This window comes from Larus michahellis, chromosome 6 (genome assembly GCF_964199755.1).
Source record: "Larus michahellis chromosome 6, bLarMic1.1, whole genome shotgun sequence".
Classification (NCBI taxonomy): Eukaryota; Metazoa; Chordata; class Aves; order Charadriiformes; family Laridae; genus Larus; species Larus michahellis.
This window is the reverse complement of record NC_133901.1, coordinates 15,932,815-15,945,504: the sequence shown is the minus strand read 5'-3', so window position 1 is coordinate 15,945,504 and position 12,690 is coordinate 15,932,815. Positions and strand designations below refer to the sequence as shown.

The following is a 12,690-nucleotide window of genomic DNA, read 5'->3' as shown; positions in this document are numbered from 1 at the left end:
TTGGGGCCAGGGCTCATTTTGGGAAAGGGTACATGAGGGGAAGGCAAGTCTGGAGGACAGAAGAGAACTCTGGGAGGAGACATGCAAAAGTCAAGGCTTTCTCCTGCTGGGTCCAGGGCATTTTGAGAGCAGAAAGGAGGTAAGGTGAAAATAAGTGGGGGGTACCCACCACTCACATAGGAGGGGACTGCCAAATCCAGAGCAGCCAGACCAGCAAAGCAAGGAAGTCAAGCAGGACCTTCTGGAGATGTCTGCAAGCTCTCCAAATCCTAGCCACCTCCTGCTCCCCCAACTCACCGGGCCTTGTTCCCAGAGTCCATGAGGTCCTGGATGTCATTGTAGGAGGTCACGGCCAGCTTGGAAAGGTCCTCAACGTATGGGCCCATAAGGGGATGCTCCCTCACCCGCAGGTTCCCCTTGTTCTTGGGGTTCAGGAGGTCCCTCACACGCTCGCAGTATATTTCCATGTAGCTCACCTAGACCAGAGGGCATGGGCAGGGCTAGCAGCTGGCAGAATCAGGTCCTTCCCACCCACCCCACACCCAGGGATGGGACCCCCCCAAAGAGAGGTCTGCACAGCATCGTGGCTTGCAGAGCCAGGTGGGAGGCTGGAGCCGGAATAGAGAGGCAATGAGGTGTCTACCTCCACAGAGTAGGACATGTTGTCATTCGTCGTCTCATTGATGCGGGAGAAGAGGTCCTCACACAGCTGCGGAGAGAAAAGCCAGGCTGCTCGCGGGGTGCCCAGACCACAGGGATTTCTACCTTCTCACCCCAAAAAACAGAGCACCTGAGTGCTTGGACGTGTCCTGGGGAGCTGGCGGAACCCCCCCCTCTCCTGCTATGGGAGGCTTAGCATTCCCAGAGCCCCCCCGGCGCTCTGCTGGGCCAGAAGACAACAGCTCTTGGCAAGCACAGCCGGCGGTGGCTCGGCGCTTGAACTACTGCTGCTTACAAACACCAGCCTTGTGTGGCCAGATCATAACTCACCCATGTTGGAGGACTCCAGCATGATCCTCCTTGTCCCCCCACCCTCTGGCAGAGCCATGCCAGCTCTCTGCCACAGCAGGGCTGTAGCAGACCTTGGCGAAGCCTGGTCCTGCTCCCACCTCGCTCCCCTCTTCCCTCCCCGCTACGCTTTTCCTTTGGGCATTGCACTAGGACAAAGGGGACCAGGCAGCTTTTCACCAGGTGGTACCTGCGGGATGATGCCTTGCTGGTCCTTTTCCTGCTTCCCCATCATGGTGTAGGATTTTCCGGCACCTGTCTGCCCGTAGGCAAAGATGCAGACATTATAGCCTTCAAAGGCATGTTGCAACATCTCCTCACCAATGTCCCGGTACACTTGCTTCTGAGATGCATAGTTGATGTCTGCGGGCTGCAGAGAGGAGGGGAGACAAGGAGAAATTTGTCAAGGAGCTCCTCCTGCCTTTCCCCAGCCCATAGCTCCCGGTGGGCTCAGGCCTCCCCCCGCTTACCGTGGTGTGGGACCAGTAGGAATAGTCAAAGCTGAAGCTTTTTGGTGTCTCTTTAGGCTGCTTCGGGTTCAGGATAGCTAGGGGCAAACAGATGGGAACATGAGGACTTCAGGGTGCTGGTGGACGAGAAGCTCAACATGAGCCGGCAATGTGCGCTTGCAGCCCAGAAAGCCAACCGTATCCTGGGCTGCATCAAAAGAAGCGTGGCCAGCAGGTCGAGGGAGGGGATTCTGCCCCTCTACTCCGCTCTGGTGAGACCCCATCTGGAGTACTGCGTCCAGCTCTGGAGTCCTCAGCACAAGAAGGACATGGACCTGTTGGAACGGGTCCAGAGGAGAGCCACAAAGATGATCAGAGGCTGGAGCACCTCTGCTATGAGGACAGGCTGAGAGAATTGGGGTTGTTCATCCTGGAGAAGAGAAGGCTCCAGGGAGACCTTATAGCAGCCTTCCAGCACCTAAAGGGGGCCTACAGGAAGGATGGGGAAGGACTCTTTATCAGGGAGTGTAACGATAGGATGAGGGGTAACGGTTTTAAACTGAAAGAGGGGAGATTTATATTAGATATTAGGAAGAAATTCTTTACTGTGAGGGTGGTGGGATGCTGGCCCAGGTTGCCCAGAGAAGCTGTGGCTGCCCCATCCCTGGAGGTGTTCAAGACCAGGCTGGATGGGGCTTTGAGCAACCTGGTCTACTGGGAGGTGTCCCTGCCCAGGGCAGGGGGGGTGGAACTAGATGATCTTTAAGGTCCCTTCCAACCTAAACCATTCTATGATTCTATGAGGCCACCTGGCCACCCATGGTACCCCTGCCACCCACATCCCACTTATGAGGGTGGGGTAGAAGGGTAGTGGGGTTCAGTCCCAATAGGTCCTGGAAAGCAGGACCAGGAGCCTCCAGCACTGCAGATGGGTCCAGAGCCCCCAGACCCCACCAGTCACAGCAGAGGAGGTGGGTGTTGTGGCTGGCAGAGCCTGCACCAGCCCAGGGAGCAGGGCAGAGTCTTGCCCAAACATCCTGTGGGCACAGTGTGAAGAAAATGGCTCCCTCCCTCAGGCTCCTTCCTGCTCCGTCATCTGCCTGTAGGACCCCAGCACTGGCAGGGGAGGATCACAGCCTTCCTTCCCCCCACAGCGCAGCCATGCCCAAAGCCACATATGTTGGTGCTGTGGGGTGGGAGCAGCCGTGGCCTCATGGGGGCCCTTCCAGGCCCCTGCCAGCTCCTGCATCTCCTCCCCTTGTGCTTTCTTTTGGGTACCCAGCCCCAGCAGGGTGATTAATGCCTCGTGTTCCACCGCCAGCGGAAACAAGAGCCTGCTTTTTCCCATCCCCTGGTGAAAAGGACGTTGCCATGGAAATTGGAGACTACATCACTTCTCTTCCTCACTGGCTGCTTTTTTTTTTTGCCCCCATAGAGCGTTTATGATGGGTTTTTTTTCTGAAACAACAGATGCGTCAGAAGAAACCCAAACCAGCAGGGTAATCACGAGATCCAGTCATCAGCAATATTAGGTGACATTGAAATGACCTTGCAGGCTGGTGCAGCACAGCTCCTGTGCCTGCAGCCCCCACCTGCTCCCTGCCACTGCCAGGGACGAGGAGGCCATACAGCACCAAGGCTGATGGAGGTTCCTCCATCGCAGCCCCAACCTGCCCGGCGCCAGGGACGGTGCTCAGCCAGGGCTCGCACCCGCTTGGGATTCAAACTGGGACCTTCCAAAGCAGTCCCAGGCACGGCACAGCCTGCTCCCCTGGGGTCAGATGCCCCAGTGTGTGGCGTTATGGATATGGATGCTTTCTGCTCCTAATTCCTCCTCCACTGCCACAATGGATTCTTCCCTAGGAGGGATCCACCACTTCTGGCCTGAGATCTGTCCATCCCTGCCCGAAAAGGCAGCAAGGCGGGCAGATGAAGGGCGGGAATCGGGGGGTCAGGATTCAACACCAACCACAAAACTGCAGCACGATGCTGCTCGGTTGCTCCTTGCTGTGACAGGAGCTCTCTTGGTGCCCAGTTGGTGTGTTGAGGGTGTCTGAGCAGTCACTGCAAAAAGAAGCGGATGAGGAGGCCATGCATGAAGTCGGGTGGAGCACCTCCGATGGCTCCTGGGGTTCACCTGGCAGCTCCACCATGCTGCCTGCCCCCCAGCTCAGGTCTGTCTCTGCCCTGCAGAGGTAAACCTTGCCGGAGTGAATGGGAGCATCACCCCCCAAAAAAATTAGTGCAATGTGGGCAAAAGCAGAAGCAGGCAGGATGGGGCAACACAAGGCGGCTGTTCAGCATCCCAGTGCCAGCCCACGCTGGGCACGGGGCGGATGAGCAGCCGGGGATGGCACCGGGCAGCTCCAGGCATCCCAGCTGCAGCCGCCCAGCTGGCCTGGCAGGCCGGAGACTGGGACGTAGGGGAGAAGGGAGCATACCAAGGGCAGAGGGTCTCCTATCCCCAAGCTGAAATGCTCTCCTCACGCCCCTTTAATTCCCATTTATTTACCCCGGTGTGGCTGGATACCGTTGGTGGGTTTTTTTCCTCTCTTGTGACCAGGCATCCCAGGGCTTTTGCAAAGCTGCTGCAAAAGATTTGTGCTCTGGCCAAAGGAGATTAAAAAAGGTTTGGGGGGGGAGGGGGGGGGGGCGCGTGGAGGCAGCAGACAGACATACAGACAAGAGGGGGAGGAGGAAAACATGTTGAGATGACCCTTGTCTTCATCCTGAAGAGTCAGTGGCGCGGCAGAGTGTAGCGAGTGGGCAAGCACTGGGCAGGATAAAACACAAGACCCACAGGAGAGAAAATAATCGCTGTATTTTAAAGCCCGCAGAAGCACGGCTCTGTCTGGAGAATATTAATGGCCTTGCAGGATGAAATCCGGGATCCCATCCTCGCTGTCCTGGTGGGAGCTGCCAGGAGAGGGGCCGGGGGTGTTGGTGCCTGGGCCAGGTCCCGTGGCCGCACACCAGGGGGGACACCACAGGAACAAAGCAGCAGTGTTGGCAGGCAGGCAGGCGGCCTCGGCACAGCGAGCCAAGGGGGCGGAGGCTGTCAGTTTTGGGGGCAAAAGGATGACAGAGAAGGGATGACCCCTTTCCGCCCTGGCCCCTGCTGCACCCCCCTCAGGGCTTAACGCATTAGGCAGAGCAACCACCTCCCCCACCCCGGTACGTGCAGGGGTCTCTGAAAATGGTCCCGGGAAGGGGGAAACTTGCTCTCATCCCCCCTCAGACACATTTATTTTTGGCTTCTCTGCAAGGAGCTTGGGGGGCTGAGCCAGGCCCGCTCAGGGGGCTGGGGGGTAGGGACAGGCAGCTGGCACTACTGGCATCCTCCTGCCTTCCAGAGCTGGCAGAAGCAGGCAGCAGAGCCCCCCGCTCCGGCACCTTCCCCCCAGCCCCTCGTCCGAGGGGATTAGCCGACGGTTTGTCTATTCATGGAGAAAAACCTCGCTGTCAGCAAAGGGCTGGCCAGGGCACTGCCCCTGCCTGCAGCCCTGCTGGCCCCCCCAGCACAGCCAGGGGGATGAAGAGCTGGGGGTGGCAGGATGGGCACGGGCAGATTGCTCTGAGCAAACACGGCCGTGGCGGAGGCAACGGATGCCTGATGCTCTTGACTAGGTCTGGGGCGTGGAGGGTCCCCCCCCAACCCATTGGGGACAGAAAGGCTTCCTCGCTGCAAAGGGAGCAGCTCTGCATCCCAGGCAGACGGAGCATCACTGCGCAACTGGGCAGGGAGAGCCTCCCCCCGCACCGCAGGATGAGAGAGACCAGCAGACAATGCCTCACAGACCTCCCCGTTCCTGCTCCCCAGATGAGCGGGGAGCCCAGCGGGGTCACAGAGCCACTCTGCACCCTTGGGTGCCCTCCTCTCCTTCCTGCCGGGGTTGTCATGGCAGCCCGGCGGTGCATGCTGCGGGGGTGGCTGGCGCCGGTGTTTCACCCACCGCCGCCAGTGACGCAGGAAGCCCTGGGCAGGCAGGAGAAGGAGGGAGGGAGTTATTTTAGGTGGTGTCCCATCTGGAGGCTTCCAGAGCCAAAGAGGAAGGATTCGGCCACCTTTCCCACCCAGTACTTCCAGCAGCTGTCATTTAAAGAGAGATGAATGCTAGACAGGCTCCTGACGAGACACAGGCAGCCCCAAGCCCCCATGCTACATCCCTCCTCCCCAAGCACATCGTTCCCTTGGCAAACCCTGCTCCCACCCTTCCATCCGTGGGCAGGCAGCCACGGGCTGGGCAACCTCGGCCCCACATCCACCCACCAGAGATTCCAAGCTCTTCTGATACTTCCTCCCCAGTCGCCTGCCAGGGATGCTGCCCTGTTTAGTACCACCAAAACCCAAGGGCTCGGTGCCACGTAGATCCCACCACTGCCGTTTCAACAGCGGGACTGCATTTGCCCGTGGGAAAGGTGACATCTCACCCCCTATTTCCTCCTCCAAACAACCCCAGGTGCTACTGCATCTGCACCAAAGATCCCGGCCGCCTGATGCTCATTGCTGCAGCCGGACCACACACGCTCCTCCCCAGGCAGCACCCAAACCCTTCCCGAGCCCTCTGCCCCCAACACCGGCACTCACTGGTGGTGCTTCCTGACATCTGGATAATGCATTTAGATTCCCGGCTCATCTCCCGGGAGTTGAAGGGCCGGACGCGCACTGCTACCTTCACAGATGCTCCCGCCATCACGCCGGCCAGAGGTGGGTCCTGCTAGTGGGGAGCAATGGCTGTCCTGCAAGGAGGGGAGAACAGGGGATTAGGAAAGCTTGCACCCCAATCCCCACATTGCAGCTATGCCAGAAAAATGAACAGAAAGCCTGTACAATAAAACTTCCCAGGAATGCTGATTTGCCTCTGCCTGAAAGTTGACATTTTGTTTCGTCCCTCGATCTGCCCGCGTTTTGCCTGTCTTGCCTCCCCCTTGTATCTCGGGCCAGGACCTCCCTGATCGGTCACAGGGAACATCCCTGCCTTACCCCATGGCAGCACCCAGTGCCTCGATCATCCTCAGCATCCCCCGATGGGTGCCCACAGCAGGGGACAGGACCGTTTAGGCACCGTCAGCATCAGTGTGACCCCCGAGGAGCGGTTTTTCCATCCTGGGGTGCCAAAGGCACTGAACAGGTGCCCCTCACTTGCAAGCAAGCCCGCAACCCCCTGCCCATAACCCAAGCCTCCTGCCTCTGCTCCAGCCTCAGCGGAGCAGGGACTGGGCAGCAGGACTGAGTGGAGGTGGGGAGGAAAACTATGGCATTAGTGTTGAGAAAGGAGGCGGGTGTTGAACACAACTGCTGGTATTTGCCTCTCATTCAGCTCCCAGCAAAAGCAGAAGCGCAGCATCAGCAGGAGCAGCAAGCCAGTGGGGGTCACACTCAGATGAAGCTCCAGCTCACAACCATTTTTCCACTCCTTTTGCTAATAAATTATTAATCACAAACCTCACAAGACAAAGCAAACTGCTCTCTAACATCTCCCAGAGCAGCTGCTCATCCCAGCGTTGGTATCCAGGCTCTCTGCAGCTGGTCCCACCTTCCCTGAGCCCCAATTAAGCCCCACTAGTGTTGGCCAGAAAAGGATGCCGGGGTCCTTCCCTTGACCACCGGGTCCTTCAGGATCAGCCCTGATAAAATTCATTCCTGCCTTCTAACACCCACCTCCTCTCCCGCCTGTCCCCTGCTCCCTGACGCCCCACGCGGAGCCTGGCGGTGGAAGAGGAGCTCCGCACCCCACAGCACGGGCGGGCACCGGCTCCTCTGGCATCCCTACCTGTGGGACTCCTGCCTGCGGGACTCCTGCAAGGTGTTTGCAAATGCCCTGGGGCTTTTTGGGCCTGGTCTTTGCCAGTGGGATGCTCGTTGCCAGTGGGATGCTCATTCTGGGAGGAAGGAGATCAGGAGCCAGCAATGGCACAGCTCCGGTTACATGGACCACGACCCGAAAGAAGTGGAGCAGTAAGGATGGATCCTCAACATGAGGTGGGTTTTCCCATGGTGAAAATGAAAGATACAGCTGAATTTGTGGAAAAGGAGGGGGGGGGGAAGAAAAAAAAAAAAAAGAACAAAATAAAATCACAGAATGGAAAGTGTCCCAAGAGAAGGAGATGGCTTTAAAACTAACCGAGGTTTGACAGCTCCAGTTTCATTTCCAAAGGGGGTGGGAGAAAAACCAATGTATGCTCTGCCCAAAGGCAGGTATATTCATGGCACAGTGGAAAAATTTGCAGCCAGAAAGCATTACAAGCTCAGTACTATGTTTCAAAAATGCTTCACCTGTTTTAAAAGCATCCCCAACAGCAGGGGGACAAATCTTCTCCTGCTAGAGTTCCCAAACCCTCCTCTCACCGCCCCACTGGGACGGCTCCAGAGCTCCCACTGCGCTCAGATAGTGATCGCACCCTTAAATCCCAACAGCTCCAGACTTCAGGCATTTGGTCTCAGGCTTTCTCAAGCACAGATTATTTTAAGCGGGCGTTTAACACCACCATTGAGTCCCTGAGCCGGCGAGTGGGCTGCTGCATACCAACGGGCCTCTGCCTTCTCCACTCCGCTGCCGTCTCATCAGATGGGGGAGAGAGGAAAAATTATACAGGAGTCCATGCCAAAGGGGAATGAAAAAGTTGGTTTTCCCATGAAACGACGGGATATAATCCTAGGTAGAAGGCCTGCATCCTCACAAGGCCATCGGCTCAAGCTGCTCCACCATGTGGCACCACTGGCGCTCAGGGACGATGGATTTGTTGCTGGGCTAAACGCCATGCAGCACCCGACAATTGCCCGTGTCAAACACGCAGCAGGGATAGCTCTCTTCCCCCCCACTTTGCAGCCTCTCCAGCTCCCAGGGCTATGGAAGAGTTGGGTCAGGTCTCCAGATTCCCGCCTTGCGGCACAGCACTTGGCAAGAGCCATCGGCACTGGAACAACACACCCATCAGGGACCCCAGGACTGACCGCTGCCCACCGTGGGTAGCTTCAGACCCTGCCCTCATTCTCTCCCGCCCCTGCGCCATTCCCATCACATCCTCCTCCAGCCCTATCGCTTCCCGTGAAGAAGCTCTGGTTTCTCCTTCATCCCACTTTTCCGGCGTCTCGTCTTGCTGCATGCTCTCCATTGCTGGCTGTTTGCCCTCCTCTGCCAGGAGGGCCTGCTCAGCCCCACACCAGTACCCCCCCAGCCCACCCTTGCTGGCCACGAGAAGCCCCCTCCTCGCCAGCAGGACCTTTCCTCTCTCCCTGCCATCCTGATGCCCACATCCCGGCATATTCCCAGCAAGCCATCCGGCACGCCTAGCCCAGTGCCACGAACTCCTCTCCCTGCTGGTATTCCCTGCCGCAGAGCAGCATGCTGGGCTCCATTTTCTTGTCTCCATCCATTTCTTTCAGCTTCCTCGGTCGGCAACGGGCCACTCCCCTCCTGCTCCTCTGCGGCTCTCCAGTCCCATCTCCGACACAGCGGTGCGAGGACCCCAGGCAGTGCTGTGCTCCCTTGGGGAGCGCCAGCAGCCCCCTGCCCAGCTCCTTCCCAAGCCTCCTCTCCTCTCGTTCCCCTCACTCTTATTTTCCCGTCTTGGCCGCAGGGACAAATTCAGCCTGCAGCCCACGTAACACAGCAGCACCACCAGCCATCGCTGGCCGCAGGCGCTCAGCATCCCACAGAGAGAGGGGACGCACTGCAGCGGGCAGGCCGTGGGCAGGCAAGGCAGGGGAAGGCAGCCTCCCCCAGGGCAGGTGGGTGGCTCGAGCCCAGCCAGCTCGCTTTGCCTGGGGACAGTCACCTACTGCCTGCTTAATCCGCCGTCGAGAGAAATTCAATAAGCCGCTATCAGCCTTTCACTGGGAGCAGGCCAGCACCGTGGCCCCACTCCCCGCCTGCCTCCTCCTGGGGTCACCCCACACACAACGGAGATGGCAGAGGAGGACAGGAGAGTCCCTGGGGCCATGGTGCTGGGGTGCACATCTGGACCTGGCCCCCAACTCTTCCCCCCTAGCCCTGTGCTGTGCTCTGCCCATCCGTACCAGCACATCTGCCAGCCCTCAGTGATGAGCAAAACACCTAGAGAGCGATGATTAACTGGATCAGCTAAGATTAATTGGGCAGAGATTAGCTAAAGAGAGCTCTCTTAAGCCCGAGGGCTACCAACTCGCAGACCTCCTGCCGCTGCTGAGAGGTGACCAGTGGGATGGGCAGCATTGTCCCCAAGTGCCACCTGCAGTGACCTCTGCCCCTAAGCATGCTGCAGGGACATGCCATGCTGCCCGTCTCCTGGGTACTGCAGGACACCAGGGATCGAGTGATGCTAACGCGGGTCAGCACAGCCAGGATGCCCCACTCGCTGCTCCCAGCACGGGGCAGGGGCTGCCTGCAGCTCTGGCAGACGAAGAGCTGCCTGCGCCGAGGGAAATCCAAGGCGAGTTTCTCCTTTTGTCTGCGCGCATCCCTGTGTCACCTCGGTGGGGAGGGCGGATGCCCCATCTGGCTGCACCTCCCGAGCCACGATGCTCTCAGCCGCCGACGGGCTTTGTTTTAATGAGCCCTTCCCCTGCACCCCTCGTTGGGGGCCCCCGGCTCTGCCTGGGACCGCGGGACCCTGCCCTCCCTCTGGGGACAGTGGGGGACCCTGGAGGCAGCTGGCCCAGATGACACGGCACCATTGGCTGCCAGCCGAGCCCGGAGAATCCTCCTGGCTCACCTCCCGCCCCGCACGGGGGCAAGGGGCAGTGACGGTGCAGTTTTCCCCAGAGCAGCACCCGCAGGCAGGGAAGCAGCTGGGAGGACAGCCCAGGGCTGGAGCAGGCACCCCTGCATCCCCAGCTGAAATCCAGCCCCCCACTTCCCCAGTGCCATCCTGGACACCATGCCTCCTAGCCTCCTGCCTGCCCTGATGGGGGATATGGCTTCGGGACACTGTTTACAGCTCTTCGAGAATTTCAATAGGGATTAAATTGGCAGATAGCAGATTTAAGGCTGCAGATGAAGGGGTTTGCTCCCTATCCCTTCTGCAAAGGCGAGTCACCTCCCACTCTGTCACCCATTCCCTCCATCCTCTCTTCTGCACACCAAAACCCACAGAGGGGAAAAGCCACATGAAAAAGGCAGCAAGCTCCAGTGGGCTACCAGCACGGCTGCACATGGAGAGGGGTGGTGGCAGCCAGGGGTGGTAGTGGGGAAAATAGGTCCTGACACTCCCGGCGGTTTGGGGGCTGCAGCTCTGGCCACACACAGGGAGGCAGGGGGGTGTTGGCGGCATCTGTGCCAGCGCCAGCTGCCACCTCCCAGACAAAATGGAGGTCAGCGGCAGTGTGTGGGGATGGCAGAGCCCACCACACCCCTGGCTGTATCCCAGGGGAAACTGCTGCTGCTCCCCTCCCGCCTTCCCCCCGAGTCCCATGCCACCAAGGCCACCTGCCAAGGGGCTGCTCCGGGCACTGGGGCGTGGAAGGATGGCTGTGGGGTGGCAGGGGAGATGCTCAGCTCATTCCTTGACCTCCGCAATCCCCGCAGATGAGGTGTGGGACCTGAGCAAGCAGGACACCCCAGTGCACAGGGGGTCTGCAGGGTCCAGAATGCTGCCATGTGGGGGACGAGGAGGAGGAAGAGGAGGAAGACAATGGGGCAGGTGCAGGGCTGCTCCCTGGGAGCCAGGGTGGCCAAGCGTGGGGCTCTGCACCAACCTGTCTGCCCAGGGACCACCCCCAACCTTCAGCCAGAAGCCATAGGCACTGGCCCGCAGTGACATGGCAGCCTTCACCCAGCTGCCCCTAAGCCCAAGGTCAGCAGTAGCAGCTCGTCCTTGCAGGGCAACTAAGAGCCTCGGCTTCGCAGCACCTTTGCCAGCCGCCCCTCCCAGGCAAGAGCCCCAGCCAGGACACCCACTGCTACCTCCGGTGCCATCGTTGACTCTGAAGCGTAATGATGACAGAGCAAGACGGCTTAGCTTCATGCCCAAAGCCACCCGCCCCAGAGGGCAAGAGCAGGGGCAGCTCTGGGGTGAAAAGAGGTCCGTGTGCCCCCTCCCACGGGCTGCAGGCATGGCATCCCCTCTCTCCCCACCCCAGGCCAATGCTGGGGCTGCAGAGGCATCGCCCTGTCCCCGGGAAGGCCCCCCCGCGGCGGGATCCTTCTGGAAGCCGGGGCGGCACCTGCCGACTGCAGCGCTGGGGACCAGCGGGCAGCCGCCGCCCGCCCTCCTTCCCTCCCCAGCGCCTCGGGGGACCCCGCAAAATGGCCGCCGGACGCAGCCCCCCCACCCCGTTCGGCCGGGCACCCGGGCGGGCGCGTCCCGCTCACCCCCGCTGCGCCTCGCCGCCGCCGAGAGGGGCGGCACCGCCATCCCGGGGCAGCCCCGGCGCTCGCGTCCGCGCTGCCGCAGCCCCGCCCGGGCGCGGCGGGGCTGCTCCATCCCGTACGGTGCCGCCCGCGCCCTACCTGTGCCCGTGCCCGTGCCCGTGCCCGTGCCCGTGCCCGTGCCCGGTTCAGCGGGGCGCAGCGCTCAGCCGCGGGCGGGAGGCGCCGGCATGAGGCCGAGCCGCGCGGTGCGGTGCCGGTGCCGGTGCCGGTGCCGGTGTCGGTGCCGGTGCCGAGCAGCCCCGCCCCTGCGGTCCCCGCCCGCCCCGCGCACTGGTTGGCCGCCGCCGCCCTGAGAAGAGGGGGGACGGGACCGGGAGGGCGCGAGCTGGGGATGGGGCGGTGACGTCAGCGCATCCCCCCCCCACCCCCGGTCCGCGCTGCGGAACCGCCGCAAGGGCGCGGGGAGGGGCGGGGCCCCCCCGCGTCGCCTGACAACCGTCGCCTGGCAACCGTCTCCTAGCAACCGCCCCCCCCCGCCCGCCATCCTCGGCTCCCCCGGGCGCGGTACCTCGGCCCCGTCGGCACCCTGCCCCGGGGAGAGCCACCCCCACCCGGGCCGCTCGCCGGCCCCAGGCCCCCTCTCCGGCTCCGGTCCCCGGCGGCCCCGGCTGTCGGCATCCACCCCCGGTGCAGAGCTTCTTCACCCCTGCGGGCCGCTGAGCCCCGCCGCCCCGCAGCCCCCGGGGTAGCAGGGTCGGCTCCCTGTCCATCTGCGCTGGGGAATTCAGACCCAGCGCGGAAAGAAGATTATGCCTTCGCCACCAGCTGTTTCCAGCAGCACATCCTCCTCCCTCGCCCCTCCACGCCAACCGCGGGGCCACACGTCCCCTCCCTGTGCCAGCCTTTCCCCAAGCCTCCCTGGAGGACAGGCAGCAGAGAGG

General features: G+C 61.0%; 1 protein-coding gene across 18 annotated transcripts in view; it reads right to left on the bottom strand.

The window, feature by feature from the left end:
* Positions 1 to 12,100, bottom strand: part of KIF1A (kinesin family member 1A) — a 43,009-nt gene extending 30,909 nt beyond the window's left edge. For all 18 annotated transcript variants that reach the window (XM_074593327.1, XM_074593329.1, XM_074593328.1 and 15 more), the window contains exons 1-6: positions 11,888 to 12,100; positions 6,046 to 6,197; positions 1,479 to 1,555; positions 1,199 to 1,378; positions 644 to 709; positions 298 to 476 (exon numbers count right to left, since the gene is read on the bottom strand). In XM_074593327.1, coding sequence (XP_074449428.1) covers positions 298 to 476; positions 644 to 709; positions 1,199 to 1,378; positions 1,479 to 1,555; positions 6,046 to 6,151 — 608 coding nt within the window. In that variant the 5' untranslated portion in view covers positions 6,152 to 6,197; positions 11,888 to 12,100. The remainder of the gene's footprint in view (positions 1 to 297; positions 477 to 643; positions 710 to 1,198; positions 1,379 to 1,478; positions 1,556 to 6,045; positions 6,198 to 11,887) is intronic.
* Between the last annotated feature and the right edge of the window lie 590 nt (positions 12,101 to 12,690).